General features: G+C 34.8%; 1 protein-coding gene and 1 long non-coding RNA gene across 9 annotated transcripts in view; one reads left to right on the top strand and one right to left on the bottom strand.

Moving 5' to 3' along the window:
• Positions 1-13,429, bottom strand: part of GRIA4 (glutamate ionotropic receptor AMPA type subunit 4) — a 374,575-nt gene that overhangs the window by 33,442 nt on the left and 327,704 nt on the right. The window contains exon 15 of one of the 8 annotated variants that reach the window (XM_054662655.2): positions 171-3,179. The exons of the other annotated variants lie outside the window; for them this stretch is intronic. Coding sequence (XP_054518630.1) covers positions 3,158-3,179 — 22 coding nt within the window. The 3' untranslated portion in view covers positions 171-3,157. Of the gene's footprint in view, positions 1-170; positions 3,180-13,429 lie in introns of those variants that run through there. 8 annotated transcript variants of the gene reach the window in all.
• LOC134807375 (uncharacterized) overlaps positions 1-13,429 on the top strand; it is a 57,255-nt gene that overhangs the window by 12,697 nt on the left and 31,129 nt on the right. Inside the window, exon 2 of the long non-coding RNA XR_010147665.1 lies at positions 6,038-6,101. This is a non-coding gene — a long non-coding RNA (uncharacterized LOC134807375). The remainder of the gene's footprint in view (positions 1-6,037; positions 6,102-13,429) is intronic.

Raw genomic sequence — 13,429 nt, 5'->3', positions numbered from 1 at the left:
CACTCCTGCCTGGCAACAAAGCAAGACTCCATCTCAAAAAAAAAAAAAGAAAAGAAAAGAAAAAAAAGAAAGAAAGAAAGAAAAATTATTCTGTTACTAAATTTACTTCTTAGAATAATATAATTTATTTTTATTTTAAAAATTAAAAATTACATTTATTACCAACAGATATTAAGTGTCAACTGTGGTTTAAGATTTATTTCACTACGTATTTTAATATGTATTTAACTCACCAAATGTATCTATTTAAACTTCACATACAAAGACTATAAATTTTCCATTAAATTCTTGAGAGTAAAAATTTAAAAATAAAAAGTTCCAACTTTTTTCTTTCACTTAAGATTTCAGGTTCCTTAGCAGGAGGCCAGTATTTGGATGTTGCTCTTATCACTTAAAATGTATTTTAATTGATCTTGCTTAACCTACCAGAGCTTTTGGCCTGAATTTTGTTTAGGCTGATGAGCAACACAAATTAGAGAAGAAACTTGAGTAAAAACGGTGCTGCTTATAGAAATAGGGATTACAAACTAAGAGTACTTCTTATAGAAACAGAGATTACAAGCTAATGAAAGGAAGCTAAGCTTTTTATTCAAAGTTCAGATACATGGGGGCTCACATCTGTGAGAATTTGTAGCTTTTCTGTTACTCTCTGAAAATAGTTGAAGCCTAAGAATTCTAAATCCATGAGTCTGTAAATATTTTAAGTTTATGAGATTCTAAGTGAAGATACAAAGCTGCTTATTTTGAAAGCAACAGGGCTTATAGTCATATTTCAAAATAGAAATATATTCTAACACCCACTGTTTAAACAATTCAAATTTTAAAAAGTGACAAAAAATTTAAATTCTTAAAATAGTCTCACCTACGTTTGCTTCTATTGGTGTTAATACTGGAACATATTACACATATTACATAGTCATTCAGTTATTTGCTACTTGTCAGAAGTTGGGTATCTTAAGCTATTAGTTCGGACACTTTCATGAACTATTTTAAATATACTTAATAAATTGAATGCAAGTACTATAAATCAATGCTTTTCACTTTACTAAGCAACAAAACAGAGAAGTGGTGCTTTCATTTCAATGTTCTGTTATCCAAAAGAGCTAAGTCACTGTAGAACTCCCACCAATTGTTTCCCCGAGTGAGATTTCTATGAAGTATTTTATAAGAATTCAAAGTACAACAAATCTTCCTGATATAACAAATGTCCATGTAAACATCAAATTCTAACACATAAAGAGCTCACTAACAATGTTGTGACAATTTCCTTCTTTTGTATGACTGCTTCAGTGGAGAGTCCATATGCCTGGCATCTTAAAATTCAGGATAAATAAATTAAGAATAAATAATGTGATTCAAATATATCCTGTACTTTTCATTAAAGAAGTCAGTGAGAGAGAAAGTCAAAATTAGGTTATATCAGACAATCAGTCAACAAAATATGCCATGAGCTAAAAGTTTAACGCTTAAGTTTCTGGATTTGATGACCATTATAATATATTTATCCACATAAATAGATATTATGTTTTGAAGTTAAAATGAATTTCTTATTTTGAATGAGTCTTTTCATGTAAGTTCCTAATCACATAGCCACTATTGTTCCTGCTCAGAAAACAGTAACCTCTAACAAAAATGTATCCTTTGGAAAGGATTTTCTTTCATTACATGCTCTAACAATCCAACTTTAAGGATTTGCAAGGCTTCTAAACACGTTTGTAACAAAATGGTAGACCTGTATTACTGGAAGACGATGACTATTTTTTGGCAACAAATTGCCTGAATTCTCATTTTTTTGGTACATTTTTTTCTCCCTTCCTAAAATTTTCTTCTTCTTGAGTCCCAAGTGTCCCTGTTACCTGATCTTAAAACTTTCCTAAAATCTACTTGAGTCACACAAGATCTAGCTTCTTTGGAGGAAAATGATAGCAGATAATTATTGCTGAATAGGATCTAGAAGCTGGTGCCTTTCATAATCCCTATGGTCTATTTTTCTTTTTCGAGCTCAACTTCTAGATTTTTAAATTTATTTTTTAATTTAGCTTTTATTTATTTTTTTGAGACAGGGTCTGGCTGTGTCACCCAGGCTGGAGTGCAGTGGCATGATCACAACTCAGTGAAACGTCTACCTCCCAGGCTCGAGCAATCCTCCCACCTCAGCCTCCTGGGTATGTAGGACAACAGACATGCACCACCATGCCCAGCTAATTGTTTTCTATTTTTTTGTAGAGACGGGGTTTTGCCATGTTGCCCAGGCCAGTCTCAATCTCCTGGGCTCAAGAAATCCACCTGCCTTGGCTTCCCGAAGTGCTGGGATTACAGGTGTGAGCCACTGCACTGCCCCTTTAAATTCTCTCACTTGTTTCTCCTCTTGGTTTTCCTCTATGGAAAGACCAATTTGAAAGAGAATACCAAAGCCAGGAAATACTAATGATTTCTATGGACAACAACACAAAAAGTGAGAGGTTATAGTGAAAACCATTAAAAGAAATACACAAGAGGCCTGGGAAGAGGGTGTATAAGCATGGAGAGATGATGCTCAACACAATATTTCCTCCCTTTCCTCCTATTTTTCTAACCACAGTTTTCCTATGGCACCTTAAAAATCTCATTAAGTTTGTTTAGCTTCAACCCAAAAGTCCAGACTGATCATATTTCCAAATATATATCATTAAAATGATATTAGTGGTTAATTTTATTATTTTTTTCTTAATGATATATTTCTGTATAAAAATGCTTTGGATTTTAGTTTTGATATTTTTGTGAGCACTATGGTTTGGCTGATAGTAACTATGTATATTTTACAAATAGAGAAATTAACAGCTGATAAAAATTTTCTAAGGCCTATGCAAGTATCTAAGCCTTAATGGAAGACTAGTACTAATATTTAATGAAGATAGAAAACATAAATGCATTAGCATATAACTGATATGACTTGTGTGAAAGTTTTTATTTTTTCCTGCTATACCATTTGTAAGTGAATGTTCAAATAACTATTACGCACAAGTGGCAAGCTGGTTTCCTTATGCTGGTGGGTTAAAAAATATAAATGTATAAAGAAAAAGGGATTAAAAAACAGGTGGGGGAGGGGTTTCCTTCAAATGGATGGAAGCCATTCTTTTGAAAGAAAACTCCCCTCTTACCTTGGTCCTGGAGCTGGTTAGTTCTCCTCTGTCCTCCTCCTAGGGGAGAAATACCCAAAGTTAAACAATAATAGAACATGGTCTTGTATTAAAGTCAAGTTCAGTTCTGGTCAACCCTTTCCTCAGGTCTCACAAGACACTACCAAATATCTGATATACTGGGGCTTTCACTGAATTGAATTTAAAACCCATTTTAAGAATTAAGCCAAAGGGGAAGAGGAAAAAAATATTCTCTGCCCTTCAGTCTGTCTTGCCAGAGAGCTCTAATACCTTGAAGATTGGCTTAGAGTAGGAGTTCACAGAAGGGCATTGCTTGGGTAATTTTTTCAGCTGGAGTGAATAATGGAGGGTGCATCATTATTATGATGGTGGGCACCTGGAGTTCCTTAGGAAGAAGGGGTATGCTGGAGTGTTCTCAGCTCATCTCCCTGACCTTCTTTTGTTTTTTGAGAGTAAAATGATAGTGCTACAAGCAGCACCATGATTGAAGCAATACTAAATCTGATATGAACAATAATTATTGTGAAAATAAAAAAGGAATTTTTTTTACAGAATTTTTCACAGAAAAACATCTGAGAAATGGATATTATCAGACACTATGTGCTTGTATTTTTTCACAGTGGGAAATGGCAGGATGAATAAAGATGAGATTTTTTTTTTTTCTTAATTTGTCTCTAAGTAGGATTCTGTGAATTTGGAGAGAAACAAGGCAACATAGTGAGAGGCTCATGGGCTTGGGACCTAGATAGTAATGGGCTCCAGTTCCACTTCTGTCACTCATCAGCTATTTAACCCGAGTTGCAGCAGCAGCATCTGTCCAGATGAAGATAAAAGCAACAACTACAAGGAGTTAGGGGGATCAAGTTCCAGTATATATGGGCGTGCTACATAGTAGTTATTAAATTTTTATTTCCTTTTTTTTTCATTTATGTAGTCTCTGATATGGTGTTTTCTTATTTGAATTACTTTATCTCTGTTGAGGCTACTGTCTAATTAACAGAGCTTAGAATCAGGTCCTAGTTACCCTTTGGCATAATTTCAGAGTTGGTGGGTGACTGGCTCCCATAAAAAAACAAATACCAGACAGTTGATTGAATTCTGTGAGACATGAAGGAGAGTGGAGACCAAGAATGAGCCTGAACCCATACAAGATCATGTGCTATTGTTATTTAACTTTGGGTAACTTATTAAAATTCTTCATCAAGTAAAATGACATCAGGTGAGATAATGGATGTACTTTGGAACCTCTGTTTGTCAAAGTATATTCCAGAGACATCAAAATGAGGGATGTTGTAATCATTACTCTAACAGCCATTATGAAAATGTGCAGGGAAAAAACACTTTATGACAGATTCTATGTTATACAATGATATCTTGTCTCCATCTACTACTATTACCATTTATTTAGTATTAGATTTATCCTGTGAACTTTAATCGTCATAAAGTTGCATGATATAAATATGGCATGATATAATTCCTCCAACTATAATATATGTGGTTTCCTTTGTGTTCTTCCTTGGTACTCTAACTTCATTCATTATTTTTAATAAATATTCTAAAAATGGCTATTTTGACAAACGAGCCCTTTTATCTATGAAACATTATAAATTCCTAAATATGTATATATATATATAGAGAGAGAGAGCATTTCCTGTTTTTCTGAAACAAATACCTGCAGAGATGGTAAAGCTGTGCTTAAAATGGGGGGAAAAGTAAACTGTATTTTATGAAACACCTATTTCATCCATGGTAGTCACTTATATGACAGAGTTTTGAAGACAATATCTTTATATTTAGAAATGATCTGGGAATCTATGAATAAGAATAACTATAGGTATACTGCCTGGATTGGGTAAAATTACAGTGGCTGTGAAGTCTTCATGCTTCAGGGTGTAAAGTGATTGCTATTTGTGATGAGGAGAAAAATGAAAAAGAAATTAGGTAGTGCTGAAGTTGTTAGGGTTATTACGATGCCCTTAGTAATCACCTTCTCAAGTATTTCATATTGAAACACCACAGGCTACCACATTATGTGGATCAATTTTTAAAATCATACCTAGATATGGAAATAGAAGTTTTGTTCTAAAAAAATCAAAACAAGTCCTTTTATAGGCCTATGCTTCACTTTTGCTGTTTTATTCCTCCTTTTATATAATCTAATGAATTTTGTCAGATTGGTACCGTGCCAAACGTTTGATGTCAGCATACAATTTTGAATGTCTGTTTTTACAGGCATACAAGACCTGCATTTATTTCTTGCTATGTTGGCTCTTACAGAGGAGTGCTTTCCTTAAATAGTTTTCCATTTCACAACGAAGATATGCTGCAATAAAAGCAGCTATTTAGTAAAGAAGTGACTTACTTAAATTCCAAAACCAGCTGAGTTTTTATAGAAGTTCTGAGAGTGAATTTTTTCTCAGTCTTATTAAGTGTCTGCAACTTCAAAGAGGTATGAGAATTTTGTTGTTTTCTTAAAGAGAGCCTAGGGTAAGACTCAGAATCTCAGACTCTCAAAGTGGGAAGGAAATAGAGATGTCAACATCACTGTTTCCTGTCCAGGAGATGTGAGAATCTCTTCTACTTTTACTTGAACAAGTCAGATGTCAGGGATCATAAGCCAATTTCCCCCCATTTTTGGGAAGCAGTTTTAATTGTAAAATCTTTCTTTGTGTTGACCTGAAAGCTACATAATTTTTTCAACTCAGTGAGAGTTTATCTAGTTTTTAAAATAAGCTAAAATTTATGGAAGTTGAACTCTGTGTGGATATTTTCAATATGCCTTGAATTTATGTGTTGCCAAAACTGCAGCATGAAAGCATCACAAAAACTGTTTAGTAAGTTTTCAGAGTGAATCTATGTTTATATTAAAAAGTCCTTTTTTGTTCTCTTCCCTTAAGAGCACCGGAGATTGTCAGAAGATCTCATTTCTAGTCTTAGCTGTAGGACTGTGGGCAACTCACTGTAAGTGTATTATACAGTTCCTTCCTCTATAATAAAATGACATCATAAGAGGGTTTAACATACCATGTGAAAAATATATATATATGTGGAAGTGGTTCAAAAACTATAATGCTGAACTGTACTATTATTGTTTCACTTAAATATGCTGCTCTGTAATTTTTGGTATTTATATGAGCCAAATTTAAGCATAATCTTTTAAAAGTGGACAATTTGGAAAGAAAATTAAATGATGTATTTAACTAATTCTATGGCTTATACAATATTATTACTGTATCACTTAGTAGAAATCAACTGTTTTTTTTGTTTTAGTCCTATGCCATTTTTCCTCTGGGAGACAATCTGAAGTCAACTTTTCCTGGATCCTATTCAATTCTATTTACCTCTGACTAGCTTCAGATATAAGCCAAAGGTTAGGGGACTGTTTTAGGACTCTGGATACATGGTTTCATTTTAAATTTCCTCATGCTTTTTAAGAAAAAAATTTACTTTTTATGCTAAAGGCACTCGCAATGCAAAATAGGTATACTTGCTGATAATGCTTTTATGATTTTTTTTTTTTTTGTGGTTCTAGTTGCAAATGCCTGAAAAGATGAGAATTTAGGGACTAGGGAGCTGATGATGTCTTTTCTTAGTTACTAATAGGATTTTGGCCTGTTATTATTTCAAAACGAAATATTCAGAGGCCGCTTATCTATCAGGACCAAATACAAAACAATCACTCTTCTATAACAGCAGAGGCCCTGTTGGTATCTCTTGCCAGTTTTTATATAGGCCTCTGTGTAGTGAAGCAACAACAGAAAGGGGGCTATATACTCTCATATTGCCTTTGAAAGTCGGAAGCTGTTTGTGTCACATTTGTTTGATTGACTCCAATTGAATTCTTACTCTGGCTAACTCCCAGATATTTAGCACTTAAAGAAAACAGATTGAATTTTTAACATTTCTGTAGAAACTTATCTGTGGGTCAGTTTCTTCATTGAGTACACCAGAATTAAAAAAAAAAAATAAAGAAAGCTCAATAAAATCTAGTTTACTTCAACAGGATATAATACGACTTTGTGTGGTTGATGGTATTTAAAATGATAGTTTTCTCTAATGCTTCAGCATTGTGTACATTGAAAGGTGGAGTTAGAACTAGGGATGTTGTTGTGTCTTTAAATTTTCTTTATTTTTGAATTGTGTGATGTTAAAGGTGTATATTAAAATGGCTTCACAAAGTTTTTGAAAGTATATTTCATTCTGTAGACATCTGTTAACAAGTATTTTTAGATTTTCATAAAGTATGAAATTTGTTCATTTAAAAGAAACTATATTCAATCATAAAAAAAGACTTTTTTGATACTAGGGAGGATAAACAATATTTTCACAATATTTCTAACTTCTGTTAATATAAAAATTATTTACAAAATCTTCTCATAACCAACATAATGCTTGTTTCTGAGAAGGCTCAGGACTAGGGTTAGGTTTTTTGAAGAGCTGAATGGCAATTTTCTATTCTGATGTTGTCAGGTGGTGTACGATACTGTATATTTGTGTCAGTTATCTCAGATGTATGTTATTTCATTTTGAAAACAGAGTTAAGTGATTGATTATTTTGGAGAGGAACAAATGTTAAAATAAATGAGCTACAGTTTTTAATTTTTAGTGAAATTAGAATATAATTCTAAACCAGAGTCATTGCTATTCTCCAGCTCATTCTAAATGACTACCAAACTATTTTATCTTTTTTTTTATTAAATGTGAATCGTAAAGTAGCCCCATCTTGATTGATGTTATCTTTAGAGACAAAAGGAAGCTAATGACACCTAAAGTTGTGGATGAGTGCTTTCCCATATGCTGTGCTGAAACAAAGGAGTACATTTTCAGTTTTGCAGAAAACCATTATTTACTTATGATGTACCAAGTAAATGTTTACCATTAGCATAAAACTGCATTAAAGCAGCATCATATACAATTCTTCACTGAAGGGTAGATTATATATCCACAATAAAGTGAGCTATTTATAGTATTGTATTATAGGCATTTTGGATTTTTATGGTAAACCTGATTACCATAACTCCCTCCAAAGCTCTGTGTTATGTGCCTGCATGTGTTTGTCTAAAATATTCTCCACATGTCTACCTATTGCAAATATAAAGAGCTACTTCCTCCCTCTATTCTTTATTTTTATGTTTTTGAGACAGGGTCTTGCTCTGTAGCTCAGGCTGGATCTTGTGTTGCCCAGGCTGGAGTGCAGTGGTGCAATCTTGGCTCACTGCAACCTCCACCTCCTGGATTCAAGTGATTCTCCTGCCTTAGCTCCCGAGTAGCTGGGACTATAGGTGCACCACCATGCCTGGCTAATTTTTGTATTTTTTGTAGAGTCAGGGTTTCGCCATGTTGCCCAAGCTGGTCTCGAACTCCTGACCTTAACTGATCTGCCCGCCTCAGCCTCCCAAAGTGCGGGGATTACAAGAGTGAGCCACTGTGCCCAGTGCCTTCCTCTGCTCTTCAGTCCTTCTGTACTCTACCACCACGCTGTCAGCTAAGAGGGCCCTGGGATCATAAGGGGAGGAATCCACTGCAGTGTGATTTTAATGCTTCTCTTCTTGGCCTGTTGTAAGAGTGAATGTAAGAGTTAAGGTCTCTCAGAAGAAGGTAATGGTTCCTCCTTCTGCTCAGCCTGTGCTGAGGCCACCTAGGGTGCCTTCTTCCTGGCACTCTTTCCTTTAGGAACGTCAATCTGGAGAATAGAAGCCAACACAAATGATGTGCAAACAACAACAACAATAGCGAATATGTCACTTGACTTTTGCTGCTGTTCTGAAGATAAATTGAGAGCCACTCGTGAACTGAATGTAAGCCATTTTATGGAAGTCATGATCCTATAACCTGAGATCCTATAGTGGAGAGTAATTAATCTGACATATTTTCTTTAATAATTTAGTATAGACAGGGCTGAAGAGTAGCTTTGCCACCGTGGTCAGAATCTATAGTATGCACAGCAGAAACAAAAAAAATATCTTTCTTGGAGAATTTAAATATGGGTCCAGAGAATGCTTAGAATGAGGAAATCAAGGCCAATTAAATAGAAAGGGAATAGCACGGAAGCTTCATGCATTCATATCTACTTTGGTTACTTCTAAGTAAACTGCCAAACATTTTGGTAGCAGTTTATCTTGTCGAATTTGATCCCCTTTGAAGTGGGAGAAACTAAAATGGCCACAAATTACTCATTTTCTCAGGAAAGTTACTAAAATACAACTTCTAAGTGTAGTGGTAAGGAGAGCAAAAGGCTAACCCTTGAATACAGAAACTTTTCAATTTGGTGTTACCTACTCAGGCTGCTATAAAGCATCTCAAGAATGAACGACTTAAAAAATACTGATAAATTCTCAGTTGGAACCCACTCAGGAGTCATTTGTTGAATGAACTGTCAAAAGATTGAGGGCAAGTCATTTTAGCATTTTTTTTTAACTAATGGGAAGAATCACAAACATGTATAATGCCTTGTGAGTCTTAAAGAAATGTAGAAAAAAAGCAACGTTTGTTTCCTTCTTCATGAGGAGTTGTAATTTTAGTTATCTTTTAATTAAATAGGAAGGATTTAAATGAAAAACTTAGAATTCAAAATGGCCCTGGTAAGTTTCATCCTTCCTAGTGTAGTGAACATCTGGAAAGAGAGGAATGCAGTATATAGATTCTACTGTGCAATTATTTTTCCCTGGGACACAAGTAGCATTGATACCTTTACCATGCGATGTCTTAGTTTGTAAATGCAAAATACTTGGTACACACAATAAACACCAGTATACCTAATAGCAAACTAGGTAGCTCTTGTAAGCATATCTCAGAAAAGATTTATGTGTGCTTGTGTGTGTATGTTGAGAGATGCAAATGATTTTTGTTGTGTGTGTTTATCTAATCCTTAGCCCAACAGACTGTATCTCAAAATATAATGGGATTACAAAAAATTAGTTATCTATAGCATCTTTTAATATGGCACTAAAAATGAAGGGTATTCATAAGCAAAGATATATCTCTTTTCATAATAGTTAAAATAAAAGTGTTTGTGTACCAACCCACTGCAACTAATTTCCACAACGCATGTTAAAAGTTTCTTCATTTGAGGCCAAAGTATACTCAGTACTCAGCTTTAGATTTCTGTACATTTACGTTTTTCTAGTATCTACTTTAAATACTATCAGTTGACTTGTTTATAATACCAAAAAAAGACTAAAATGTTATTCTCACACAAAATATCCAGCAAACTGCTTTTTCCTAAACCGTCTAAGTACTTCATAAACCTTCTAAGTACTCCTGAACTAAAGTATATATCCCACAAATTTTAATGTGAAAGTAGCTCCTTAGGATAATAACATTTTTCACACATGAATTTGCATACTAAGTTTAATACACCTGCCCCAGCAAATTCTCCAAAGTGGAAGAAAAATAATTTGACCTACATAGAACTCTACTCACTCCAATGTAGATCTAGGCTAAGGCCAAGTGTCTTATGAGGCCAGTAGTTTTGTTCAATACTGAAAGGAAAAGTCCAATGAGAGATGTGGTATTCTAATTCCCAAGCTGAGTACTTCCTCCCCCTGCCGTGCTATTGCTGTGGGGCTCTGAGTTGCCTGTTGTAACCTAAACATGATGTGCTTGGTTTCAATGGATCGGTTCCTGTTGCCATGGGTTCCTGCAATTTGGCATTGCCAAGTACAACTGGGCCTCATTTTTTCCAGGTCTCACTCCTGATGCAAGTTCTATTGGAACTGCTTTCTTTTAAAGCATCTTTTTATTTTTATTTTTTTTTCAGTGACAGAACATTTGTTTTACTTTAGACACAGTTCCACAAACCTCTTTAGAGGAGGCGAAGTTTGGATGGGAATTATCACTGTTGAATAATAAAAGTATGGGTGACTAGAGTTTTTAACTTGGCTTCAAACATTAGGGTCAAGTATACAAATCATTCTAAGCGCCAGAGGAAGTGTTCAGATATGACTCACTGCTTAGTTGTCCGGAGGTATTTACAGACACTAGATACTATGAATATCTTTAAAAGGGGTATTCTCATCTAACAGCTACTTAATAGTAATTCTATGTCAACCGAATCATGATTCGCTCCAAAGAACCTTTAACAGGTTTATTTATTACATAGTAAAGTCAATAGCCTAGTAACCAGTGTAGTATGGATACTGTGGCAAAGTTGATAGTATTTTGACAGTAATGTATGCAACTTTATTATACCATAAATACTATAGTATAGTAGATGTCTATATTATAATCAACTTGCATATTAAAGTTGATAGTATTGATAGTATTGAGAGTAAAGTCAAAATAAATATACTTCCTTTTTCTTCTAAACTTTACATTCCATTGCAATGCCATCGAAACTGTATATTTTAAAACAATCTTTGGACATTTCTCAACCAGAGAAAGGTTTTCACAATTGTTTCGGATTGCCAAGGGGACTGGGAAAGGGAGGAGAAAGAAAACCATGGCACTGATAGAAGTATAAATTGTACTGTGCAGGTGAAAAAAAGATTCCAGATCAATATACCTGGCATTGTTCTGTCACTTGAGAACTGGAGAATCTATATCAAAATACAATAAACCAACAATTTCTGGCCATTGTTATTAGTAAGTGATAGATCAGTGGTTTTAAATTTAATTGTGTTATGTCCAGCAAACACTAGTCTGAAATAAAGTCTCTGAACAGTAAAGAGCTCTGTAAATCATTCTGTACTGTAAGGACAGGTGCTAGTCACCATTGCTGTGATATTTTTCAGTCCAGTTACAGATCTACTCTTTGAGATGATCCTTATTGCATTTGTTTTAAAGTCTGCATTAAAGACCCAAGTCCTAATTTTCAATTCTGGTTATATATCGTACTCTCTCCTCTTTTCTGTGACATACTTTTCTGAAGCACTTTAAACATACAGCAAGACCTGGAAATTTAAAACTCCCTAGACCAATGGAACATAACTAGTCATTTGTCTGCATTCTCTGTTTAAGTGTAAATAGAAGGACAGATTACTGTTTTCTTTTGCTTAAAGTCTGACATTGCCTAATGAATCTGAATAGCAGAGTTTGTGAGAAAGCCATTGTTAATGACAATGCAATACAAAAGTCTCACTACATCCAGAACTATTAACCTAAAGACCTGATTAAAAAAAGATAGATTGTTTTGGAAAACAGACTTAAGTCTCTACAGACCTGAATAAGACAGAAAGGTTTCAAAGACTTTGATACAGGTATGTTCTCTCGACCTTGCTCTGATGAATATGATTATTTTGAATTTGCTTCTACAAACTAAATCATTTATACAGAAGGTGACTATTAGTCCATCTCTGTATTAGTTTGCCTCATTTGAAGCAGAAGAATCCTAGTCGGATGAGAATGAGAATTTAAGCCTGATGAGTCTCCCGCTTAGATGGCTGAGGATGAGACAGAGAGGAGGTGGGGTGAGGTGCGTGCTGGTCAGCCTTCAGTGCCCTTCCAGTGTTCTCAAAGGCAGGACAAAATGACTGCGGTTTTGGCAGGCAGGAGCCAGCTTGCTCAGGAAATTGTGGCATATATAAAACAAAGTGCATAAACAAACTCTCCATCCAGGAAGCTGAATTTAACAATTGCCTCATTAACAAGGTCCAGGGAAGGACAGGAAAAGAGGGGGAAGCCAATGGGTGATTATTATACAGTTCTGGACAGATGAAGCCCTTCAGCTTTTCCCCAAACAATCCCTGTAGTGTGGATTTGACAAAGTGGCACATTTAAGAGGGAACTCTCTTGCCATTAATGGGAGTCAGGCGAACCCGTCACTGAAGGCCAAATTCAGTCCCTGAAGCTTGACTTTATCAGTAGACACAAGACAGAGGACAAGGCAGCTATATCCACAGAGAATTAATTAAGTGCAAGAGAGACATCCAGTGAATGTAATCAATAGTCTGAACACTGATCTACATATCAATCACCATTGCATTCTTCCCTCCTATTTTTAAAAAATTATTTACGCTAAGGTGCTCTCAAAAACCACGCCTTCAACAGAGATTTATTTACTACTTGGCCTAATTGAAATTACATATTCTTCATATTGCATCACACAAAATAAACCCTCAAAGATGAAACAACCTGATGCCAGTTTAAGTTTCTGAATAGTTGAAATTGTTTTTGGGTAGAATATATCATGGATAATTTATTTGTTTGGCTTTCTCCCTGCACATTTCTCCAATTTCATATGGAATGTATGTTAATAAGTCTGACTTCAGAATTGCCACAGCCCATAACCAAATTTGTCTTTACTGGCTAGTTTTGTTTTATCTCTTTTTAATGCTGTTCTTTTTGTGACA

This window comes from Pan troglodytes, chromosome 9 (assembly GCF_028858775.2).
Source record: "Pan troglodytes isolate AG18354 chromosome 9, NHGRI_mPanTro3-v2.0_pri, whole genome shotgun sequence".
Classification (NCBI taxonomy): Eukaryota; Metazoa; Chordata; class Mammalia; order Primates; family Hominidae; genus Pan; species Pan troglodytes.
The sequence above is the reverse complement of the archived record's forward strand: the minus strand, read 5'-3'. Positions and strand labels throughout refer to the sequence as shown.